This window comes from Acipenser ruthenus, chromosome 4, assembly GCF_902713425.1.
Source record: "Acipenser ruthenus chromosome 4, fAciRut3.2 maternal haplotype, whole genome shotgun sequence".
NCBI classification, from domain to species: domain Eukaryota; kingdom Metazoa; phylum Chordata; class Actinopteri; order Acipenseriformes; family Acipenseridae; genus Acipenser; species Acipenser ruthenus.
The window spans coordinates 5,960,074-5,979,999 of record NC_081192.1 but is presented as its reverse complement, the minus strand read 5'-3'; the positions used below and the strand labels follow the sequence as shown (position 1 = coordinate 5,979,999).

At 41.9% G+C, this 19,926-nt stretch overlaps 1 protein-coding gene across 3 annotated transcripts in view; it reads right to left on the bottom strand.

Moving 5' to 3' along the window:
* LOC117400522 (raftlin-like) overlaps positions 1-19,926 on the bottom strand; it is a 61,178-nt gene that overhangs the window by 25,705 nt on the left and 15,547 nt on the right. For 2 of the 3 annotated variants that reach the window (XM_059021587.1, XM_059021588.1), the window contains exon 3: positions 15,059-15,245. In XM_059021587.1, the coding sequence (XP_058877570.1) occupies positions 15,059-15,245 (187 nt within the window). The remainder of the gene's footprint in view (positions 1-15,058; positions 15,246-19,926) is intronic. The other variant, XM_059021589.1, reaches the window with a different exon arrangement.

The following is a 19,926-nucleotide window of genomic DNA, read 5'->3' as shown; positions in this document are numbered from 1 at the left end:
TCGGTTCTTGTGCATTATATTTTGCTATTAAACTCTTTCATGGATTGACGTTGTTCTGTGAAAATGTGTTACATTAACTAAAATAAGAATTAGATTCTACTGATTTGTGTATGTGTTACTATGCAGGACAGCCATTGTAAGATTGTGCAGGGACGAATCTACTGATTAATCAACTAATGCCCATAAATTAACTGATCAAATTCTAATCACATGAATAATACATGGATGAAGGCTATATTTGCACCCTGAGCCATTCGTAAAAAAAGGCATAATACCACAGTAGTGACGTCAAAAAGTGATAATTCCTCTAGAGGAAAATATACTTGAACTTTGACCCATTCGACTCCTCGGGGCCATCCCTTTCATTTCAAACACAAAATGTCTTGTTTTCAATCACTCGACAACACCCACAGAAATGTTCACTAATCAACAAAATGAGAAATTTAAAAAAAAAAAAAAAATGTATAGCTCAGAGAAACTGGAGAGGAACAGGAAATTAAAACAAGGTAAAGACAATCATCCAAATAAAGCTGAAGCACTAACAGATAACGACATAGAACGTCTGTACAGCACTGAAACACTATGTTTAAAACAACAACAACAACAACAACAGCAACAACAACACTGTACTGGTGAACCTCATCTTCTTTAATATTAGCATCACAAGGGTATCCATGTATTATAAAAAACAATAGATGGGCCTCTTCAGTGAGTTACAGGAACACAATTCCATCTCAGGTCTCTGTGACAGTTTATAAATTACTCGACCTTCGGTCTCGTAATTTATGACGTCGCAGAAACCCTAGATGGAATTATTTTCCTGTAACTCACTGAAGCCCATCAATCATATATATATACAGTGCCTTGAAAAAGTATTCAGCCCCCAACACTTTTTCCACATTTTGTTGTCTCAGATTCAGAATTTGAAATAGATTAAATTAGGATTTTTTCCCACTGATCTAAAAAGCCTTGAGCACCATGTCAAATCAAAAGAAAAATTCCAAAAGCTTTCAGCAGTTTACTAAAATGAAAAACAGAAATTATCAGATTAAAAAAGTATTCATACCCTTTGTAATTGCAAGCCTACATTTGCTCAGGTGCAATATATTACCTCAACAAGTCACACAATTTATTGATGGACTCCACCTGTGTCAGAAATTAGTGGATCACCTGCTTTAAATGAATCTGTGAGGATAAATACCACTCTCTCTGTATGGTCCCACAGTATGGTAGAGACTTTCAAAAGAAAGAATCAAAATGAAGATGAAAGAGCATTCTAAGCAAGTCAGGGATGTGATTATAGAGAAGCACAAATCTGGGGAAGGGTACAAAACCATTTCAAAGGCATTGAGCATCCCTCGGAGCTCAGTGCAGACCATCGTACAGAAGTGGAAAAAATACGAAACTACCACCACACTGCCTAGATCAGGCCGCCCCTCTAAAATTAGTTGCCGGACAAGAAGGGCACTTCTTAGGGAAGCTACTGTGAGGCCAACTGTGACTCTGAATGAGTTACAGAAGTCAGTGGCTGCAATGGACGATGATGTTCATGTATCAACAATCTCCAAGGCATTCCACAAAAAAGGCCTTTATGGGAGAGTGGCAAGGAAGAAGCCCTGGCTGAAAAAAAACCCATATCCTTGCCCGCAAAGAGTTTGCAAAACGTCACCTAGAAGATACAGCAATTATATGGCAGAACGTCTTGTGGTCTGATGAGACTAAAGTGGAACTTTTTGGCCTGAACGCTAAGCGGTATGTGTGATGCAAATCAAACACTGCACACCAGCCAGGTAACACCATCCCCACCGTAAGGTATGGTGGTAGTAGCATCATGTTATGGGGATGCTTTTCAGCAGCAGGGACTGGTAATATTGTCAGGATTGATGGGAGGATGAATGGCGCACAATACAGAGAAATCCTGGATAAAAACCTGCGCCCCTCTGCCAAAAAATTCAAACTGCGGAAGAAGTTTGTCTTTCAACAGGACAATGATCCAAAGCACATTGCCAGAGCAACACTGGAGTGGCTTAAAATGAAGAAAATAGATGTCCTTGAGTGGCCCAGTCAGAGTCCTGACCTTAATCCCATCGAAAATCTGTGGCAAGACCTCAAAATTGCTGTCCATCACCGTTCCCCAACTAACTTGACACAGCTTGAGCAATTTTGCACGGAGGAATGGGCAATTATTGCTCCAACTATAACAAGTTAATACTTATTACTTGAGACTTATCCGAAAAGACTACTGGCTGTAATAGCTGCCAGAGGTGGTTCAACCAAGTATTGACCCAGGGGGATGAATACTTAAAAAATGATGACATTTCCGTTTTTTAATTTTTATTATTTTATTGTTTACTATTTTCTTTCTTTTTGGGGGAGGAAGAATGTGCGACTCACAAATAAAAATTCCCAATCTAATGCATCAAAATCCTCTTAATTGTGAAAAAAGGGATGGGGGCCGAATATATATATATATATATATATATATACACACACACACACACACACACACACACAGGTAGTGGACAAAAAAATGGAAACACCTGGGTAAATGAGGGACACCAAGTATATTGAAAGCAAAGGCTTCCACACAGGTGTGGCTCATGCGTTAATTAAGCAAATAACATCCCAGCATGCTTAGGGTCATGTATAAAAATGCTGGACAGGCCTGGTTGCCTATAATTATGGCTAGCATGGCTGCAAGAGGAGACCTCAGTGACTCCTGTTATATATTCACAGGATTTAGATCTAATCAAGACCTGAGCAGCCGAGTTCTGGACATACTGTAGCTACTGAGAGCATTTCTTGAGATGCCAAGCAAAGCATTGCAATAATGGAGACGAGATGAGACAAGAGCATGCACTTGCATCTCCACATCAGTTAGAGAGAGAATAGGTATATCCATGAACAAAACAAAAGACCCAGGGACACTGGCAATTATTTCTCCACAACATTTAAGGTACAGTTTGTACAAAACTCCACTAGCATCCTTAAGATACTCCTAATTTAGACAACAACCACACGTCTTGACAATTCCTGGGCAAAGTTACAACGTTTCCCATCTATGCCATATGACAGCTACAAAAATAAACACTAAATAGCGGATTCTCATTAGTAACTCTTATTTCAAACAAGAAAAAAGAGAAAGCATTTTTAATAAAAAAAAAAAAAACTACAGTCACCTCTCAGACAAAAATGAAATGATTAATTAAAAAGGGATTTTTTCCCTTAATAACATCTGTCAAATTTCCAACAGGAAAGAGAAGGGAGTGAGGAAACAGTTCAGTATTCCTATCCCTACTCCCCTTTTTAAAGAAGTATTCTCAAAAATAAATACCACGCCATTAAATATTGTTAATATCTCAATTTTATCAGGTATTATTCTTAACTCTTTCAAGACTGCAATAGTAAAACCACTGCTCAAGAAACCTACCTTAGATCACAATGTTCTTAATATCTACAGGCTTATTTCAAATCTTCAATTTCTGTCAAGTTTTAGAAAGAGTAGTTGCCGAGCAACTTAACATATATGAGAAATCTCAGTATGGGTTTCAGCCTTATCATAGCACCGAGACAGCACTTAATAAGTGACTTATTAGTAGGGGTCTACCTAAATCGCGATTTCGTGGAAATCGGGAAATTGAGGGGTCACCACGAAATTCACCTCTTTTAGGGGCCAATGCATACCGGACAAGTACGGAGAGAAAAAAAAACAAACCTTGTGTGACCGGGTCTTACGTCACGTGCGTGGATAGCTGCTGTTTAAGCAACACAGAGAGACAACTGGGGGTGGAGTTGAAACGCCGGCATAGGCGCGCAGGATTTATTAATAGAAACAGAAATGAAAGTAAAGGTGGTCATGACACATACACAGAGGACACATACAGCAAGCTGTACAAAAGGCAAAATAAAACACAGTACGAAAACTATAAATAAAAGGTGCCCCAGAGGGCGAGCGCTAGCTGTAAAATGAGGCATCCCGCTCCAGGAACCGGCTACACTACGTAACCCTCGCTATACATCACATGGGATCACAGTCCCCTAACTAACCTACTCATGAGCCGGTATTCATACAACGACTCGTGCTGCTTCACACGGCCTTGGCTGGGCATTGCCTTCACAAGCACCGCTTGCAGTCTCAGGGTTGCGTAGCTGTCGTTCCTGCAGAACGGACCCTTTCCTCCTGAGTATACGCCGCTCCCCTCTGGCATGGCGTTACAGTCGCCCCGAACCATCTCCCGCGGATGCTTTTGAACTGACGGACACTCGGTCAAGACCCGCCCACCTGCTGATTGAGGTCCAGCACAGCCAATCACTTGCTGCCCTTCCCCTCAACCAAGCCTAGCAGGCAGCAAGTCTCAATCGAGCGCCCGTCTGTAAACAATAATGTAATTAAACAAATCAACTCCAAAACGACATACAATAAACCCATTTCCCCATACAAATTATACCAACACTAAATACACAATACAAAAAATTAATAAATGAAAATACGTCTTTAGACAAATAATACTGTACAGTAGGGGGTGGGACAAAGGCAGTGCTGTATTGCTTTTAGCTAAAATCTAGTTTTCAGCATACAATCGATCGCTATTTAGCTTCAGAATCACACATTAAACGAAAGGCTACTACAGAGGCTGCTGAACAGAACGTAAAATAAACAGCTTTCAGAAAACAAACTGGAAAGTCAGCGCGGACAAAAACTATTCCTGTCGGTTGTAGCCAAGTTAAATCAGTACTACAGGTACAATCTAGCACAGCTACCTCGCTTCAAACAACCTGCTGCTTTCTTATTAAAACGCAGTTAGAATTTTAGACCAGTATAGGCACTTTTTCTTTGTTTTGACTCGGTACTAATAAAATAAATGATTGGATGGGACAAATAATATGACAACGAACATGCTGCATATATTGCCTTTATTAAAGTATGCCAGATGCCTTTGGGTAACAGAGTTTTGGGACTGTTTCTAATCGATTTCCACATCTGTATAACTTGGCAAAGTTTTGTCTTACACTTCCAACCAATTCAGTGGATGCAGACGTGCAGTCTCAATGTATGGCCAAACATACAGACAGAGAATGTTGGCAGCAACTGCTGGGGGATGTTGCATGCTTGCGTTTAACAAATGACAGCACTCTGTTTTAGTAAGGAAGCAAATACCACTATTTTAAGCTTTTATAGTGCTCTGAAATATTGTCTACTTAAGTTTATTTAATGTTTAAACAGGTCAGCAAAATGTCAGCAAAATCCTAATTTTATTCCATAAATTTACCGCGATTTAAGTAGACCCCTATTTCAGAGTGGTTAATGATGTGTTGTTCTCCTCTGACACGGGCACACCTTCGGTTCTTATTAGAGTGGTTAATGATGTGTTGTTCTCCTCTGACACGGGCACACCTTCGGTTCTTATTAGAGTGGTTAATGATGTGTTGTTCTCCTCTGACACGGGCACACCTTCGGTTCTTATTAGAGTGGTTAATGATGTGATGTCATCCTCTGACACGGGAACACCTTCGGTTCTTATTAGAGTGGTTAATGATGTGATGTCATCCTCTGACACGGGCACACCTTCAGTTCTTATTAGTGGTTAATGATGTGTTGTTCTCCTCTGACACGGGCACACCTTCGGTTCTTATTAGAGTGGTTAATGATGTGTTGTTCTCCTCTGACACGGGCACACCTTCGGTTCTTATTAGAGTGGTTAATGATGTGTTGTTCTCCTCTGACACGGGCACACCTTCGGTTCTTATTAGAGTGGTTAATGATGTGTTGTTCTCCTCTGACACAGGCACACCTTCGGTTCTTATTAGAGTGGTTAATGATGTGTTGTTCTCCTCTGACACGGGCACACCTTCGGTTCTTATTAGAGTGGTTAATGATGTGTTGTTATCCTCTGACACGGGCACACCTTCGGTTCTTATTAGAGTGGTTAATGATGTGTTGTTATCCTCTGACACGGGCACACCTTCGGTTCTTATTAGAGTGGTTAATGATGTGTTGTTCTCCTCTGACACGGGCACACCTTCGGTTCTTATTAGAGTGGTTAATGATGTGTTGTTCTCCTCTGACACGGGCACACCTTCGGTTCATATTAGAGTGGTTAATGATGTGATGTCATCCTCTGACACGGGCACACCTTCGGTTCATATTAGAGTGGTTAATGATGTGTTGTTATCCTCTGACACGGGCACACCTTCGGTTCTTATTAGAGTGGTTAATGATGTGTTGTTCTGACACGGGCACACCTTCGGTTCTTATTAGAGTGGTTAATGATGTGTTGTTATCCTCTGACACGGGCACACCTTCGGTTCTTATTAGAGTGGTTAATGATGTGTTGTTCTCCTCTGACACGGGCACACCTTCGGTTCATATTAGAGTGGTTAATGATGTGATGTCATCCTCTGACACGGGCACACCTTCGGTTCTTATTAGAGTGGTTAATGATGTGTTGTTCTGACACGGGCACACCTTCGGTTCTTATTAGAGTGGTTAATGATGTGTTGTTATCCTCTGACACGGGCACACCTTCGGTTCTTATTAGAGTGGTTAATGATGTGCTGTTCTCCTCTGACACGGGCACACCTTCGGTTCTTATTAGAGTGGTTAATGATGTGCTGTTATCCTCTGACACGGGCACACCTTCGGTTCTTATTAGAGTGGTTAATGATGTGTTGTTATCCTCTGACACGGGCACACCTTCGCTTCTTATTAGAGTGGTTAATGATGTGCTGTTCTCCTCTGACACGGGCACACCTTCGGTTCATATTAGAGTGGTTAATGATGTGATGTCATCCTCTGACACGGGCACACCTTCGGTTCTTATTAGAGTGGTTAATGATGTGTTTTGTATCCTCTGACACGGGCACACCTTCGGTTCATATTAGAGTGGTTAATGATGTGTTGTTATCCTCTGACACGGGCACACCTTCGGTTCATATTAGAGTGGTTAATGATGTGTTGTTATCCTCTGACACGGGCACACCTTCGGTTCTTATTAGAGTGGTTAATGATGTGCTGTTCTGACACAGGCACACCTTCGGTTCTTATTAGAGTGGTTAATGATGTGTTGTTCTCTTCTGACACGGGCACACCTTCGGTTCATATTAGAGTGGTTAATGATGTGTTTTGTATCCTCTGACACGGGCACACCTTCGGTTCTTATTAGAGTGGTTAATGATGCGTTGTTATCCTCTGACACGGGCACACCTTCGGTTCTTATTAGAGTGGTTAATGATGTGTTGTTATCCTCTGACACGGGCACACCTTCGGTTCTTATTAGAGTGGTTAATGATGTGCTGTTCTGACACGGGCACACCTTCGGTTCTTATTAGAGTGGTTAATGATGTGTTGTTCTCCTCTGACACGGGCACACCTTCGGTTCTTATTAGAGTGGATAATGATGTGCTGTTATCCTCTGACACGGGCACACCTTCGGTTCTTATTAGAGTGGTTAATGATGTGTTGTTCTCCTCTGACACGGGCACACCTTCGGTTCTTATTAGAGTGGTTAATGATGTGTTGTTATCCTCTGACACGGGCACACCTTCGGTTCTTATTAGAGTGGTTAATGATGTGTTGTTATCCTCTGACACGGGCACACCTTCGGTTCTTATTAGAGTGGTTAATGATGTGCTGTTCTGACACAGGCACACCTTCGGTTCTTATTAGAGTGGTTAATGATGTGTTGTTATCCTCTGACACGGGCACACCTTCGCTTCTTATTAGAGTGGTTAATGATGTGCTGTTCTGACACAGGCACACCTTCGGTTCTTATTAGAGTGGTTAATGATGTGTTGTTATCCTCTGACACGGGCACACCTTCGGTTCTTATTAGAGTGGTTAATGATGTGTTGTTCTCTGACACGGGCACACCTTCGGTTCTTATTAGAGTGGTTAATGATGTGTTGTTATCCTCTGACACGGGCACACCTTCGCTTCTTATTAGAGTGGTTAATGATGCGTTGTTATCCTCTGACACGGGCACACCTTCGGTTCTTATTAGAGTGGTTAATGATGTGTTGTTATCCTCTGACACGGGCACACCTTCGGTTCTTATTAGAGTGGTTAATGATGCGTTGTTATCCTCTGACACGGGCACACCTTCGGTTCTTATTAGAGTGGTTAATGATGCGTTGTTATCCTCTGACACGGGCACACCTTCGGTTCTTATTAGAGTGGTTAATGATGTGTTGTTATCCTCTGACACGGGCACACCTTCGCTTCTTATTAGAGTGGTTAATGATGTGTTGTCATCCTCTGACACGGGCACACCTTCGGTTCTTATTAGAGTGGTTAATGATGCGTTGTTATCCTCTGACACGGGCACACCTTCGGTTCTTATTAGAGTGGTTAATGATGCGTTGTTATCCTCTGACACGGGCACACCTTCGGTTCTTATTAGAGTGGTTAATGATGTGTTGTTATCCTCTGACACGGGCACACCTTCGCTTCTTATTAGAGTGGTTAATGATGCGTTGTTATCCTCTGACACGGGCACACCTTCGGTTCTTATTAGAGTGGTTAATGATGTGCTGTTCTGACACAGGCACACCTTCGGTTCTTATTAGAGTGGTTAATGATGTGTTGTTATCCTCTGACACGGGCACACCTTCGCTTCTTATTAGAGTGGTTAATGATGTGCTGTTCTGACACAGGCACACCTTCGGTTCTTATTAGAGTGGTTAATGATGTGTTGTTATCCTCTGACACGGGCACACCTTCGGTTCTTATTAGAGTGGTTAATGATGTGTTGTTCTCTGACACGGGCACACCTTCGGTTCTTATTAGAGTGGTTAATGATGTGTTGTTATCCTCTGACACGGGCACACCTTCGGTTCTTATTAGAGTGGTTAATGATGTGTTGTTATCCTCTGACACGGGCACACCTTCGGTTCTTATTAGAGTGGTTAATGATGTGTTGTTCTCCTCTGACACGGGCACACCTTCGGTTCTTATTAGAGTGGTTAATGATGCGTTGTTATCCTCTGACACGGGCACACCTTCGGTTCTTATTAGAGTGGTTAATGATGTGTTGTTATCCTCTGACACGGGCACACCTTCGCTTCTTATTAGAGTGGTTAATGATGCGTTGTTATCCTCTGACACGGGCACACCTTCGGTTCTTATTAGAGTGGTTAATGATGTGCTGTTCTGACACAGGCACACCTTCGGTTCTTATTAGAGTGGTTAATGATGTGTTGTTATCCTCTGACACGGGCACACCTTCGCTTCTTATTAGAGTGGTTAATGATGTGCTGTTCTGACACAGGCACACCTTCGGTTCTTATTAGAGTGGTTAATGATGTGTTGTTATCCTCTGACACGGGCACACCTTCGGTTCTTATTAGAGTGGTTAATGATGTGTTGTTATCCTCTGACACGGGCACACCTTCGGTTCTTATTAGAGTGGTTAATGATGCGTTGTTATCCTCTGACACGGGCACACCTTCGGTTCTTATTAGAGTGGTTAATGATGTGTTGTTATCCTCTGACACGGGCACACCTTCGGTTCTTATTAGAGTGGTTAATGATGTGTTGTTATCCTCTGACACGGGCACACCTTCGGTTCTTATTAGAGTGGTTAATGATGCGTTGTTATCCTCTGACACGGGCACACCTTCGGTTCTTATTAGAGTGGATAATGATGTGCTGTTATCCTCTGACACGGGCACACCTTCGGTTCTTATTAGAGTGGTTAATGATGTGTTGTTATCCTCTGACACGGGCACACCTTCGGTTCTTATTAGAGTGGTTAATGATGTGTTGTTCTCCTCTGACACGGGCACACCTTCGGTTCTTATTAGAGTGGTTAATGATGCGTTGTTATCCTCTGACACGGGCACACCTTCGGTTCTTATTAGAGTGGATAATGATGTGCTGTTATCCTCTGACACGGGCACACCTTCGGTTCTTATTAGAGTGGTTAATGATGTGTTGTTCTCTTCTGACACGGGCACACCTTCGGTTCTTATTAGAGTGGTTAATGATGCGTTGTTATCCTCTGACACGGGCACACCTTCGGTTCTTATTAGAGTGGTTAATGATGTGTTGTTCTCTTCTGACACGGGCACACCTTCGGTTCTTATTAGAGTGGTTAATGATGCGTTGTTATCCTCTGACACGGGCACACCTTCGGTTCTTATTAGAGTGGTTAATGATGTGTTGTTCTCTTCTGACACGGGCACACCTTCGCTTCTTATTAGAGTGGTTAATGATGTGATGTCATCCTCTGACACGGGCACACCTTCGGTTCTTATTAGAGTGGTTAATGATGTGTTGTTCTCCTCTGACACGGGCACACCTTCGGTTCTTATTAGAGTGGTTAATGATGTGTTGTTCTCCTCTGACACGGGCACACCTTCGGTTCTTATTAGAGTGGTTAATGATGCGTTGTTATCCTCTGACACGGGCACACCTTCGGTTCTTATTAGAGTGATTAATGATGTGTTGTTATCCTCTGATACGGGCACACCTTCGGTTCTTATTAGAGTGGTTAATGATGTGCTGTTCTGACACGGGCACACCTTCGGTTCTTATTAGAGTGGTTAATGATGTGCTGTTCTCCTCTGACACAGGCACACCTTCGGTTCTTATTAGAGTGGTTAATGATGTGCTGTTCTCCTCTGACACGGGCACACCTTCGGTTCTTATTAGAGTGGTTAATGATGTGTTGTTCTCTTCTGACACGGGCACACCTTCGGTTCTTATTAGAGTGGATAATGATGTGCTGTTATCCTCTGACACGGGCACACCTTCGGTTCTTATTAGAGTGGTTAATGATGTGTTGTTATCCTCTGACACGGGCACACCTTCGGTTCTTATTAGAGTGGTTAATGATGTGTTGTTATCCTCTGACACGGGCACACCTTCGGTTCTTATTAGAGTGGTTAATGATGCGTTGTTATCCTCTGACACGGGCACACCTTCGGTTCTTATTAGAGTGGTTAATGATGTGCTGTTCTGACACAGGCACACCTTCGGTTCTTATTAGAGTGGTTAATGATGTGTTGTTATCCTCTGACACGGGCACACCTTCGGTTCTTATTAGAGTGGTTAATGATGTGTTGTTCTCCTCTGACACGGGCACACCTTCGGTTCTTATTAGAGTGGTTAATGATGTGTTGTTATCCTCTGACACGGGCACACCTTCGGTTCTTATTAGAGTGGTTAATGATGTGATGTCATCCTCTGACACGGGCACACCTTCGCTTCTTATTAGAGTGGTTAATGATTCGTTGTTATCCTCTGACACGGGCACACCTTCGGTTCTTATTAGAGTGGTTAATGATGTGTTGTTCTCTGACACGGGCACACCTTCGGTTCTTATTAGAGTGGTTAATGATGTGTTGTTCTCTGACACGGGCACACCTTCGGTTCTTATTAGAGTGGTTAATGATGTGTTTTGTATCCTCTGACACGGGCACACCTTCGGTTCTTATTAGAGTGGTTAATGATGTGTTGTTATCCTCTGACACGGGCACACCTTCGGTTCTTATTAGAGTGGTTAATGATGTGTTGTTCTCCTCTGACACGGGCACACCTTCGCTTCTTATTAGAGTGGTTAATGATGTGATGTCATCCTCTGACACGGGCACACCTTCGGTTCTTATTAGAGTGGTTAATGATGTGTTGTTATCCTCTGACACGGGCACACCTTCGGTTCTTATTAGAGTGGTTAATGATGTGCTGTTCTCCTCTGACACGGGCACACCTTCGCTTCTTATTAGAGTGGTTAATGATGCGTTGTTCTCCTCTGACACGGGCACACCTTCGGTTCTTATTAGAGTGGTTACTGATGTGTTGTTATCCTCTGACACGGGCACACCTTCGGTTCTTATTAGAGTGGTTAATGATGTGTTGTTCTCTTCTGACACGGGCACACCTTCGGTTCTTATTAGAGTGGTTAATGATGCGTTGTTATCCTCTGACACGGGCACACCTTCGGTTCTTATTAGAGTGGTTAATGATGTGTTGTTCTCTTCTGACACGGGCACACCTTCGGTTCTTATTAGAGTGGTTAATGATGCGTTGTTATCCTCTGACACGGGCACACCTTCGGTTCTTATTAGAGTGGTTAATGATGTGTTGTTCTCTTCTGACACGGGCACACCTTCGCTTCTTATTAGAGTGGTTAATGATGTGATGTCATCCTCTGACACGGGCACACCTTCGGTTCTTATTAGAGTGGTTAATGATGTGTTGTTCTCCTCTGACACGGGCACACCTTCGGTTCTTATTAGAGTGGTTAATGATGTGTTGTTATCCTCTGACACGGGCACACCTTCGGTTCTTATTAGAGTGGTTAATGATGCGTTGTTATCCTCTGACACGGGCACACCTTCGGTTCTTATTAGAGTGATTAATGATGTGTTGTTATCCTCTGATACGGGCACACCTTCGGTTCTTATTAGAGTGGTTAATGATGTGCTGTTCTGACACGGGCACACCTTCGGTTCTTATTAGAGTGGTTAATGATGTGCTGTTCTCCTCTGACACAGGCACACCTTCGGTTCTTATTAGAGTGGTTAATGATGTGCTGTTCTCCTCTGACACGGGCACACCTTCGCTTCTTATTAGAGTGGTTAATGATGTGTTGTTCTCTTCTGACACGGGCACACCTTCGCTTCTTATTAGAGTGGTTAATGATGTGCTGTTCTCCTCTGACACGGGCACACCTTCGGTTCTTATTAGAGTGGTTAATGATGTGCTGTTCTCCTCTGACACGGGCACACCTTCGGTTCTTATTAGAGTGGTTAATGATGTGCTGTTCTCCTCTGACACGGGCACACCTTCGCTTCTTATTAGAGTGGTTAATGATGCGTTGTTATCCTCTGACACGGGCACACCTTCGGTTCTTATTAGAGTGGTTAATGATGTGTTGTTCTGACACGGGCACACCTTCGGTTCTTATTAGAGTGGTTAATGATGTGCTGTTATCCTCTGACACGGGCACACCTTCGGTTCTTATTAGAGTGGTTAATGATGTGTTGTTCTCCTCTGACACAGGCACACCTTCGGTTCTTATTAGAGTGGTTAATGATGTGTCATCCTCTGACACGGGCACACCTTCGGTTCTTATTAGAGTGGTTAATGATGTGCTGTTCTCCTCTGACACGGGCACACCTTCGCTTCTTATTAGAGTGGTTAATGATGCGTTGTTCTCCTCTGACACGGGCACACCTTCGGTTCTTATTAGAGTGGTTACTGATGTGTTGTTATCCTCTCACACGGGCACACCTTCGGTTCTTATTAGAGTGGTTAATGATGTGTTGTTCTCTTCTGACACGGGCACACCTTCAGTTCTTATTAGAGTGGTTAATGATGTGTTGTTCTCCTCTGACACGGGCACACCTTCGCTTCTTATTAGAGTGGTTAATGATGTGATGTCATCCTCTGACACAGGCACATCTCTGGTTCTTATACTATTAGATTTAAGTGCTGCATTTGACACTATTGATCATTCTGTTTTTATTGATTGCCTTGAATATCTGGTAGGATTGTCAGGTTGTGTTCTGTCTTGGTTTCGATCTCTCAAGCAGGTCGCAATTAGTTAAAATAGAGGAGACCTCTTTTTTTGTCAAAGGTTACATGTGGGGCCCCACAGGGCTCAATTCTTGGCCCAATTGTTTTTATTCGTAGCTATGGGGTTAATTTTCATTGTTACGCTGGTGATACACAGCTATATTCATCCCTGAAACAGGGTGACACCTCGGCTGTAAATATTTTGAGTACCTGTCTTGCTGACATTATAAAATGGATGCTTGAAAACTTTTAATGCTAAACTCAGATAAAACAGAAGTGATCATTCTGGGATCCAGAAGCTATAGTAATATGCCTGATTTACTCCTTGGTGGCTTCTCTTATGAACTTGCAGACGAAATGAGAAATGTGGGTGTGACCTTTGACCCAAATCTTTCTTTTGAGACATACACAGGAATATTACTAAAATGTATTTTTATCATCTAAGAAATATTGGCAAATTGAGAAGTATTCTTCCTCTCTCAGATAGAGAGATTCATGCATGATTTTGTATCTTCTAGAATTGATTATTGCAATTCCCAATTCTGTGGTATTCATATCCATGTTATATCTAGACTGCAATGTATATAAAATGCTGCAGCTAGAATTTTAACCGGGACACATTACTTCTGTGCTAGCATCTCTGCACTGGCTAACGGTCTGATTCAGGATAGATTTTAAGGTGTTGCTTTCAACTTATAAGGCATTAAATGGCATTGCACCATCATATTTAAAATGATCTTTTAATACCATATATTTCTCAGATCACAGAATGCCAGGTTGCTTACTGTCCCATAAAAAACACAGGTGGTAGAGCATTCAGTTAGGGCCCCAAAACTCTCTCATTAATGTTTGTTAATGTTTTTATTCACGTGAAGTGCTTTGCGGCAATTTTCATAGTGAAAGGCGCTATATTAAAAATAAAGATTATTACTGTTAAATCTTAAGACCATTCTTAACCAAATCACAAGTGTATCCTTAATCTAAACAGCTCTCTTATTATTAGATGGAGATTTGTCTATGTGTGTGCATTGCATGCACCTGTGACACCTTGCTATTCTGGACTTCATACATTTAATGAATAATTTTTTATTTTATTTATTTATTTCTTAGCAGACACCCTTATCCATACAATTGTTACACGATATCACATTATTTTTACATACAATTACCCATTTATACAGTTGGGTTTTTACTGGAGCAATCTAGGTAAAGTACCTTGCTCAAGGATACAGCAGCAGTGTCCCCTACCTGGGATTGAACCCACGACCCTCCGGTCAAGAGTCCAGAGCCCTAACCACTACTCCACTCTGCTGCCCTGTACCAACCTAGATTTGAACTTCGACCCTATCCAACTGTGCTTCAAATCAAAAAAACTTTTTTTTTTATGAAAACTGAATAGAAGTACAAGCTAGCATATTATCTAAGTTTTCCTTTCAGATATATTGGGCATCTGTGCTAGCTATTATTATACTATGGCATGCAGTAAACATTTTGAAATGCGGGGCAGCTGGTTTCTCTTTCGAGGGAGGAAGCGGTTACCTGTCTGCCTGCTTGATGAGTACGGCTCTGAAGAGGCCCTCCTGTGGAGTCTGGTCCTTCCTGCCGGCCGGGTGCACAAAGGGATGGACCGCAGCGAGGACGAAGCCCTGCTGGTACAACTCCTGCAGCTGGACGGGGAGCTCATAGAGAGACGAGAGCTTCACTGCCGAGGACCCGCTAATCTCTGCTGGAGACACCAAGAACAAAAACAAAAAAGAAACACTTTTTAAAAACACAGGTAGTAGTGTGTGATCTCCCATGCTCAAATGAATAATGGGAGCCTAATTCATTACCAGCTTACCAGAAGTTTGTTAAATGTATGGCTGATACAGGAAATAAAGAATGGGCTTGTTAGAAATACGGTTATTGTTTCATGACATATTTCCAACCAACCCCCTGCATATTCAGCAATGGATCATTTTCATTCGTGGGTAGCCAAGATTATTTCTTACTTTTATTTTTAAGAAAAGACAAGTGTTGAGTACTGTTGTATGAAAACATTCTGTATGATGTTGTATCAAAGCTGAAAACCTTACCACTAGTGATTAAATCTGAGGCAGGTCTTTCTGCTAATTAGTAACCTACAATAGCCCGTAGCAAAATCAGCCACTCGAGAAAACAGTCTGACCTGCCTATATAAGTAATGTGTGTGGGGGAATGTAAGGTTGGCAGGGATGGGGTTAAAGCTATCCCTACCAGCAATCACAGGTGTGGCCATTCCCCAGTTAGGTAATTGGTGATAATTGGGGAGTGGCCACATATATAAAAGCAGGGAGAAATCCTTTGATGGGGTTGGTGTTTCAGAGGAGAGAGATTGAACCTGTGTTTATGTTTTAGAGAGGAAGGCCCAGGCCAAGCCTACAGGCACTGACTGTATTGTTCTGTTTATTTTGGCCCTTGTGCCTTTCTTTGTTTTGTGTTTAATAAATGTGTGCTTTACATTGAAGCTTCTGTCTCTGAGTCTCTAATTCCTGCCGGTAACAGCTTGGGCCGTGAAGCTATCCTGTTGTGGAGCTTAACTACAGGGCTTGAGGCATTTATTAAATAGCGAACTTGGGTATAGCTGGACCCTAAGGTCTTGCCCTGCTTTTTCAAATCGAGCAACATTTTCAGTATGTAAATGGCATGATTAACTATGAACACATAGTTTAAAAGAAAAACCTTAAACAATCTGGACAGGCACAGGAATGACTTTAAACCTTAGAAAGTAGCTCAACTCTGAAACACATCCGCAGCAGAAACGTTGATGAATCAGGTCACTGACCGACTACTGCAAGCTGCAACTCACATAGCCCTCTGATTACTTGAACACTAACTTAACTTTATAGGACTCATTTTCATGTTTGCCAGCAATTTACAAAACAGGATTGGCTAATCACTGCGATTTACTTCTTTGTTATTTGCCCTCTCTGGCGTTTTACATAAAGTCTCACCAAAAAGAGATATTACCTATGGGGTTTTGTTTAGGGGGCACTGTGAGGTCTTATGACAGATGCAACCACACCCAGCTGATTCTCGTCGGTCAATATCATGTTGAACACAGGCACGAGGGATTACAAACTTTTAAATCAAACTTTATAATAACCCTGTACATAAATACATACTGTAAATACATTTGATACACTGCTGTGTCAAATTAATAGACCATGTAATGGTAGGGTCTTCATTGAAATTGTGCACAGTTAACTGTGGAATTATCATATCCATGCTTTGGGCCATGAATTGGACTTGGTTCAGAATTTAGTGGAGGCTATGGCAAGCTGATGTTGTGGGTATTTTAATGCATTTCAATGGACTAGATCAGCTATATAAAAAGCATGGTCAGCATCAATCTGGATCACGCTTTGCGACGGACGGTATATTTAAGGCTTTCGCATTTAAGTCATAGCTGTGCAACACTAATTGACTAATTCCTTCTGAAGAGTGCAGCAGAAACACTGCTATGCCAATTGCAAGCTTACGCTGTGCTGCATGTTTGGCCCATTGTGTGTGAATTGATTCTCAGATGTATGTCTCCAATCTTTTTCTAGCCACCCTTAGTGAGCAGCTGTGTCATTTTGAAGCCAAAATGTATAAAAGGGGGAAATGCTGGTGAGCTCAGTTCACTATAATTTATCAGAGCAAAAAACAAGATGTCATGCTGGCATTGCTTATTGCTAAAACAACATTTAAAGGAATAAGAACCCTGTGGAAGGGTGGGGGAAATCACTGACACCGGAGACAGAAAGCTGGGTTTCTAAACACCCCTTGGGTGCACTATTTATTTCTCGCCACAAGGTGACACTGAGACACCGTTGCTACCAACGATGGTAAAGGTGTCTCAGTGCTCACCTATAGCGCACACGCCATTGCAATAAATCAAAAAGAAATCAAAAACAAATACAAAAACTCTACAAAATAAAGGTACTGCACTCAGCAGCCAAAACCAACCGTCGCTAGCCGCACGGCCCGGGACTCCGTCCTACACTCACCCTGTTCCCTCACTACCCTATACAATTCTGGGGTCTGCCCATTTATTTTCCCCGCTACACTTATTCTTTCTTTTGGCATTGTCTTTTCTTTTTTCAAGTCGCGCGCGACTCTCTTCCAGCCCCGCTCTGTCCGTCTGTAGGGTCTCTGCTGGCCCATTCACTAAAATCTGGCAGACCTGAGGAAACAGTAGAGCATTATCTTATAGGGCCAACAATCACCCCAAGACCCGCCTCCCAGCTATTCAGAGAGAGGGAAAGTCCACACACACCCTCTCCCACCTCCCCGTGTCACGGCCATGACTGACAGGCGGTTGTTGGACGACTGCTGCCCTTTTCCTGCAGCACTGTGAACACGCCAGCAGAGTCAGCACAGATCTCAGCCCTGCTACAAACCCAATCAACATTATCAATTCAGGGAAACCATTCAGTGACAACCAGTGTTGAGACCCAAATAAATCATTGCATGTTAACAGTGTATACCAGTTTAATCAGAACCATCTGAAAGTTGTCATCTCAGCAGATGAGAAATGCAGACGTGGTCTCACTGAGTCAAGTGTGCCCATCTTATTCAGATGAGCTTTTTCCCCTCAGTGAGAAATGGCACATTCATCGTTAGACAAAATAAGGAAAACCTGCAATATGTATCATAAACATCATAAAAAAGACCAACAAGATGCTCGGATATATTGTGAGAAGTGTTGAATTTAAATCAAGGGAAGTAATGTTAAAACTCTACAATTCATTAGTAAGACTTCACCTAGAATATTGTGTTCAGTTCTGGTCACCTCGTTACAAAAAGGATATTGCTGCTCTAGAAAGAGTGCAAAGAAGAGAAACCAGAATTATCCCTGGTTCAAAAGGCATGTCGTATGCAGACAGGCTAAAATAATTGAATCTATTCAGTCTTGAACAAAGAAGACTACGCGGCGATCTGATTCAAACATTCAAAATCCTAAAAGGTATAGACAATGTCAACCCAGGGGACTACTTTGACCTGAAAAAAGAAACAAGGACCAGGGGTCACAAATGGAGATTAGATAAATGGGCATTCAGAACAGAAAATAGGAGGCATTTTTTTACACAGAGAATTGTGAGGGTCTGGAACCAACTCCCCAGTAATGTTGTTGAAGCTGACACCCTGGGATCCTTCAAGAAGCTGCTTGATGAGATTCTGGGATCAATAAGCTACTAACAACCAAACGAGCAAGATGGGCTGAATGGCCTCCTCTCGTTTGTAAACTTTCTTATGTTCTTATGTTCTTATCTCATTTCCATTTAAGTGCCATTTCAAATCATTTAATTATTTTTAAATGCATGTATTGATTTATTTCTTCACAATTTCACCACTGCTTTTCTACCCAGTTTGAAATGTCCAACATGTGTCCAGCCCCTTACCGTTCAGTACTGAAGATTAGCAGGATCTCCATTTCTACTCTCAAGCCTCTTTTCACCCACAAAACCTAAGCAACGGATGTTATTAAGCAAGAACCCTAGAGTGAAGGGCCAAGCCTGGTAAAAACAGGACTGAAAAGGACCCTCTGAACCAACTGATATAACTGGGTTGTGATGGCTGACCCCTTAAGATGAAGTTCAGTCTAAATGTAGCACCCTCCTGAGCTTGGATTCGCAGTGCCTCAGGGAGCCACTGTACAGCTAAAAGTGCATCACCCTATAGAATGAACTAATGTTGCTTCATAAAGATGAATGAAACCTGCTGAATAATGTCAAGTTCACAGATTGAACTGCATACTGCTTTGCAGTTTTCCATTTATTTAACAAAAAAACTGACAAATTGAAAAATGTGACATTTCGAAATCTAACATGATATACTGTACTATTATGGCTTTCAGTAGACTTTTGCGATATCGTTTTGTAGTTACATGTTAAATAAATAAAATATCTATATATATATATATATATATATATATATATATATATATATATATATATATATATATATATAGTACATATTTTAAATTATGTCCTAATTCTAAAATTCTAGGTGATGTAAAACCTTTGGCTGTAGCTGTACATTGTCCCAAACCAAACACTGTATGCTACTGTTGCTACAGAAGCAGCACATCCATATTCAAAACCTGTGTAAGCCAAACACATTTTTTTGTTTTTGGCATCACATTATTTATAAAATAAAAAAATAAAAAAACAGTCTTTTATTTGTTTTGGCAACAGCAGGTATTTCATTACTGTTCCACTGTGTAAGGAGTTTTGCAACTCCAATGTCTGTAATTCCCCTAATTCTGAGCCAGAGAATATTACCGGCATTCCCCTGCATGCCTCATGTCTACACACATTATAAAGAACAATGGTGGATATATCACAAGCACACACCCTTACAGTACAGAACACTGTATACAGAGGCCATGGCTTGGGTCTGTT